At 47.6% G+C, this 6,336-nt stretch overlaps 1 protein-coding gene across 1 annotated transcript in view; it reads right to left on the reverse strand.

Annotated features, from left to right (window-relative positions):
* The window catches only part of LOC144116989 (uncharacterized), a 29,813-nt gene extending 24,881 nt beyond the window's left edge, over positions 1-4,932 (reverse strand). Inside the window, exons 1-3 of the mRNA XM_077651222.1 lie at positions 4,805-4,932; positions 3,822-4,041; positions 2,778-2,901 (exon numbers count right to left, since the gene is read on the reverse strand). Coding sequence (XP_077507348.1) covers positions 2,778-2,901; positions 3,822-4,041; positions 4,805-4,932 — 472 coding nt within the window. The remainder of the gene's footprint in view (positions 1-2,777; positions 2,902-3,821; positions 4,042-4,804) is intronic.
* Between the last annotated feature and the right edge of the window lie 1,404 nt (positions 4,933-6,336).

Raw genomic sequence — 6,336 nt, forward strand, 5'->3', positions numbered from 1 at the left:
GAGCGGAATCAGGAACTTAAAGAGGCGTAATGCCCGAGACTCAGTGGGCGAGGATAATGTAGAGCAAATGGACAGAGAGTCCGTCATAACCACGACCTGGGAAACGGTAGTTTCTAATTTTCGTAAGGCTAAGATTACTGCTAATAATTCAGCTAGAAAAATTGGAGTGAAGTCAGGAAGACGGATAGAAAAATACCAACCCAGTGAAGGCGAAAAAATTCCCATACCTGCCTTTTCGCGATGCTGCGAGGCATCGGTAGCAATAAGAACATAAGAGGGAAAGGACCTTAGTTGATCCTGCAACAAACCATGAAGAAGAGGAAAGGGCTGCAGCTTTGCATTCGATGGTAAAATGTCATCGAATTCAATCTGGACAGAAGATGGGTTGTTATACATTTGATGGACATCTGTGAAATGAATGTTTATGGGATCAATGAGGGTCTGCAGGAAACATATCTGCGGAGTATGAAAACGAGACAAGGCGGCACTAAAAAAGGCGGAAGGTTGACTAAGAAATATTATACTGGAGGCGTGAAGAGGTGAGTCGCACAATTTTAAAAATGTTTGAACTGTTAAAAGGCGAAACCTAGCTGATAATGATGGGATTCGCGCCTCAAGGTACAGAACAGCATTGGCAACATATTTTGGAAGACCCAAACAGAGGCGCAATGCCTCACGCTCCAAGAGCACAAGAGGGCGAAGTTTATAGGCAGGAGCTCCTGAGAATAAAACACAGCCGAACTCCAAAATTGGGCGGACGTACATTTTATAAATCATTAGAAGTGTATGCCTTCTCATGCCTGACCTAGCACTACAAAGCCTGCGCAGGATGCCAATGGCCCGAACTCCTTTCGCAGAAACTTGCTCAATGTGTGGCCGCCAGGAAAGAGTAGAGTCGTATATTATTACTCCGAGATACTTCACCGTCTGAACTTGAGGAATTATGGTATTTCTATAGACCAGGCAGATATTTACAGGAACAGAAACCGGAAATAATAACAATGCACATTTATTCACATTGAGGGACCGATGAATTCTTCCTAACAGGTTGTCAAGATCATTGAGGTAATTTTGCAGGGTTCGAGAAAGAGTGTGAATGTCACCTGCTATTGCAAAAAATGCAATATCGTCGGCGTACACATAAGTTTTCACATTTTGAATGCATGGAATTCAGCTTAGAAAAATATTCAAAAGAACAGGTGAGAGAACTGGTCCTTGCGGTACACCTCTTGTCTGTTGAAATCTCCTTGAGGAAACACCATTTTGGCAGCAATAAAATTCTCTACATTCCAAAAAAGCAGAAATCCAGGCTACAAAATAGCTTGAGAAGTTGAGTTCCTGTAATCTGAGTAACAGAATCGAGTGCTCAACGCTGTCGTATATTTTACTGACATCCAAAGTGACAAGCGCAGCAAACTGTTTTCTTTTGCGAGCTAATTTAATACGACTCTCTAGGTCAGTATGAGCACACCAAATTGAAAAACCCGGCCCTAAACCAATATGACACGGATTCAAGAGAGCATTTTCCGAAATGAATGACATGACACGGCTGAGGAGGACCCTTTCCACAAATTTCACTAGGTTCGATGTTAATGAAATAGGGCGTATGTTGTCTAAAGTAAAGCCCTCCCCTTGCTTTTTAAGCAATGAAACTATTTCAGCAAGACGCCACTCATGAGGCATCCAAGGACCTTTAATGGAATGGTTAACTAGAGCCAACAGGTCTTCAGAAGATTCATTGAACTAAATTTAATTTGATCATAGATGAAGTGGCCTTATCGAGGCCAGGAGCCGCTGAGGATAAGCGCAGAACAATTTGCGACAGCTCAGGCATAGAGACCTCAGTGAAATCACTTGAGGTGCATGTGAATATAGCTGGAGAAGGTAGAGCAGATGTAAAGCGAAGCTCTAGGCCACACGCAATGTCCTCGAAGGCCTTTGCGATGCCAGCAGGGGACTGAACGAGAGATTCAATGTTGACAGCCGGTGGAATCACCGTATTGCGCCTCATGAAATTAAACAAAGCGCGTTTATTTCCTGATTGCGAAAGGAAATCATAATGATTTGTATTATACTCCTCCTTTGCACTGGTGACAGTGCGCTTAAATGTTGCTGCGACATACTTATAATCCAACCAATTTTTTGGGCATTGATTGACGAGAAGTTTCTTCCAAGCTGCTTTCCGTCGTCTATATGCACGCGTGCACTCAGCATTCCACCAATTGTTCGTGATTGCACCCTTGGTTTCCTTAACCAAAAATTCAGACTTTTGCCTTGCATGGTCCAGTACTGAACATAGATGTGTAGCCTTGCTTTCGGCACTTGTCTCAGCGCAAGGGTCTGAAGTGATTTAGAGAGCTGATTTTATCGTGTCTTTAAAGCGACTGTAATTTATTAGCGTGTACAGATGTCGCTCAGAAAGAGTTAATTTACATGCAAACTTGAAACTAATCGGTAGATGATCACTGTTTGTTGTACAGTCAACATGCGCCCAAGGCATAACAAAGACTCCTCGGGAGGAAAAGTTAAATCCAAGGCAGAGCGGCATTGACTCCGAACAAACGTAGGCAATCCGGAATTGTTGCAGATCAAGTTGTTGACAGAAGCCCAATCAAATAGTCTAGAACCAAAGCTGTCTGTTTTAAACCACCAAGTCACATGGTGCGAATTGAAGTCTCCAAATAATAAAACCTGAGAACGGCTACTATTAGCTGCTCCTCCTTCTGTAGTAATCAATTCCGCTCCACAGGGCCAAAAAAACATTAGCAACAAAATACCTCTCAGGCCTCTCCTCCGAGCAGCGTTATCGACGCATGGACTGTGTGGATATGGAGTCTGATCTCTGCGCCCAGAAACGAAGTGGGTCTCCTTTGAATATTGCAGGTCCATCTTTCCCCCAGCCTACGACAAAGAAAAGTAACGCCAGTCAAAATTCTGAGACCAGGATTCTAGAAAATGCAGTCGCGGCTGCGGCACTCCCGCCAAGATAGGGTTCTTAAGTGTACTCAAGTTGAATTGCCGATCTATATTCTCAGCGTCAACAGATTTAAATTGCCTATGCAATCAGCTTCTACCAGATTTAATTGCATTACAGGAACATGGCTAACTACAAATTTCAATTATCATCTCAAGAATTACAGTCCGTTCCAGCTTGACCGGTCATCACGAGGGGGAGGGTTGTTAGTGCTCATCTCTACAAAGTTTTGTCACAGGGCATGCATTTCTTTCTAATATGCGGACAATGAATGTGAAATACTTGCGGTTGACCTCAGTGTCCCAGGTCAACAGCCCTTTACGGTAGCTAATGTATATTTCCCGTCTGGTGTGCATGACAATCGGCCCCTTGACTCACTCATGTCTGTCTATAAGCTCGAGCACCTGGACTTCTTGTGCTCGTGTAGGACAGTCAGGCGAATCAGCAGGGTGAGCACCACTACACAAACAACATTTCTCTTGCTGTTCTGGACATTCCTCTCTGCCATGACCTTCCCCACAAGCACAACAGCGCAAGGCCGATTTGCAGGCTTTGCAACTGTGGCCAAATCGCCAGCAGTTTTGACACTGAAGAGGCCGAGAGTTAAAGGCATCTACATGAAATACCAATGGCCACACCTTAATTTCTGACGGGCAGAATCTGAAAATGTGGCAATGACGGACTCCGTAGGAATTTTTACTCAATTGACCATCCTGCTGTATCGATGGACAGCAATCACACCCGCAGGCGAGAGGTTCTCATGCGTTTCCATAGGACTGAATCGAGAGTCGACCCCTCGGACCAAGCCCTTGGAACATGCTAGATGAGGCGGAATGAATGCGCTCACGGGGTGGTTGGCGAAGGACGTACACTTCAGCAGGTCTTCAATACAGTCCTTATATGGTGACCTGCACAAAATGCCACCCCTGCCGAACTGTCGGATATCAGTAATGCGCAAGAAGTGCTTCGATGTCGATTGAACAGCCGCCTGTACTGCCTCTGGGTTGTTCAGTCGGATCGCGCCTCCATCAGAAGGCACTAAAGCGACCGGAATGCTGGAAACTCCACTGCAAAAAAAAAGATCAATTGGGAGCTGGCATTGAGGAAAAGATGCCGACCAAGGGAAAACCCCTGGCCGGGAGAAAAAGTAGACATTAAGCTTTCGTCCCGCACCGAATCACCCTAGAACAGGAGCAAGCAGGCACAGACAAAAAAATTGAGCAAGCTAGCGCAACACCGACAGGTACTTTGCCGCTACCCCGCAGCTAACCCTAGACTCTTCTGCCTGCAGCGCTGCCGAGCGTCGTCAACTTTTTCACCGTAGGAGTTGTTTGACCCACGCTCAGTGCTGTGTTACTTCTTCCGCCTCTCTATACTTCCTGCTTTCCCTGATTTTGTTCCAGTCCGTTAGCCTGTCTTCCCTTCTAGCTTTTTTGCTCTTGTTGCATTCTGTCCTAATTATTAGGATGCAATCATCGCTGCATAGATTTTCTCCACTGGCCACACCACCGTCCTAGAATTCTTCACCAGTGAGAGGTCTGGACATGTGTCTCTGCTGACGCTACCTCTTAGCCTTGTTGGCTTGCTTGGGTCTGTGAGTACGGTGATAGCTTCCATAGTTAGTAGGCTGGCTAATCGTGTTCCCTTTCAGGTTTCGCAGGTAGGGTGCTCCCGGCGAGTTGATATTGTTATGGAGCAGACGACGACGAAGTGGGCAGTGGCGCGATATGGAGCGCTCGCGTTAGACCCTCAGCCGTATGGCATCCTGTCTTCATGTCATCCTGTGTTCTTCGGCTTGCTGCCGCGTTACAACTTGGTGGAGGTGCCCACATAGTCTCCTGATTCAGGCCCTGGAGCATCGACCCTTTCCGTCTGCCTTCGTCGTGGCCCGAGGGTTCCTGAATCCCGCCGCTCGGCCTGACTCGACCAGACCCAGCCGCTCTCCCCCGCCCCACCATCCCAGCAACGACCCCTCGACGCGACAACGAAGCGAGAAACAGGACCCGATGACAAGACCAAACGACCTCACGACGAAGAATTGCCGCCACGTCACTAGACAAGACGGCACCCCCCCCCCCCCCCCCCCCCATGCTGTTCGGTGGATCCACGGGCCTTGGTCCTCTAGTGGCGACTGCTGGTAACGACGCTCCGGGGACCAGAATTCCTCATATCAGCTCATTCGTCGCGGTGGCAAACCTCCCATTCTGTTCCATCCTTTTACTGCCCATATCCACTATCATCTCATCTCTCAGATAACCAGCCTTTGATCGGGACCATCACTCGGTGACCCCGTGGGTAATGTTTTTTGGAGCAGAAGATAACGAAGCGGGCAGTGACGTGGGACGGAGCGTTCGCGCTAGGCCTGCAGCCTTTACACCATATTTTATCCTGTCATCAAGTCGTTATGTGTTCGTCGGTTTACCACCGCGTTACAATATTAACGGACATTTTGCCGATGACACGGTCCTGTTAACGTTCTCAAGATGAACGAAAAGACCCTTTGGAGAGCACTTTAGCATGCTGTGTGATACATTCGGAGGACGTTCAGAGGGATTCCTACAAATGTAGTTGTGTCGTCTGTATTAGTGCGAAGGCACACCATTTTGGAGGGCTCCGCAGAAATTTCTGCCACCTGAAGTTTCTTAGAGAGCCAAAATACTATTGCGTATTTGCGAAAGAAAAAAAAAGTGGGAGACCACGCTGCGCAGCCCAGAGCCGGGCTGACTGGGCCGCCGGAGCGCATAAGCTCGCTGCCTTCAGGCGTGGTTGACTTGCTGCGTTAAGAGCAGCTCCGCCCCTCCCACTCGACTAATAAAGTTTATTGTCTGCCTGTTGACGGAAATCACAGCTCCGGGTAGTTCGAGCGCTCCTTTGCTTCCTAAGCAGCGCCGACCTCGACTCGCGGCTGCTAACAAGTGTACTAATGACGTGTTTGCATACATTCGCTCCGCTCTTCAGTCCTTATCGTCTTCCACCACAACCCTCTTTTTCTTTGTTCCTCAATGCAGAGTAACAGGTCAGATTATCGTAGCTCAAGACAACCTCTCTGCTTTTCTTTGCTAATAAACCCTTCTCTCTGTATACGCCTGCCACGGTAGAAGAGTAAGAAGACCGTAGAAGTAGAAATAAACGAAGAAGTGGACGACAGCAAAGAGAAGTCAGGTTAAATTGTTTTGCAGCGACAGCTGTTAAGCGGCCGTTCCTGGCTCTCGCTTCGTAGTAGTTGTCGGCGTAATCGGTGGGTTCATTGCCATGGGAACCGCTGCGAGGGCTCGGAGTGTTTCGGTGCGTGATTACCCCTGAAACCATACGGATGGCGTTTACCGTGGAAGGGGTAAGTATGGTGACAGTGTAAGAAGGCG

This window comes from Amblyomma americanum, chromosome 1 (assembly GCF_052857255.1).
Source record: "Amblyomma americanum isolate KBUSLIRL-KWMA chromosome 1, ASM5285725v1, whole genome shotgun sequence".
Lineage (NCBI taxonomy): Eukaryota > Metazoa > Arthropoda > Arachnida > Ixodida > Ixodidae > Amblyomma > Amblyomma americanum.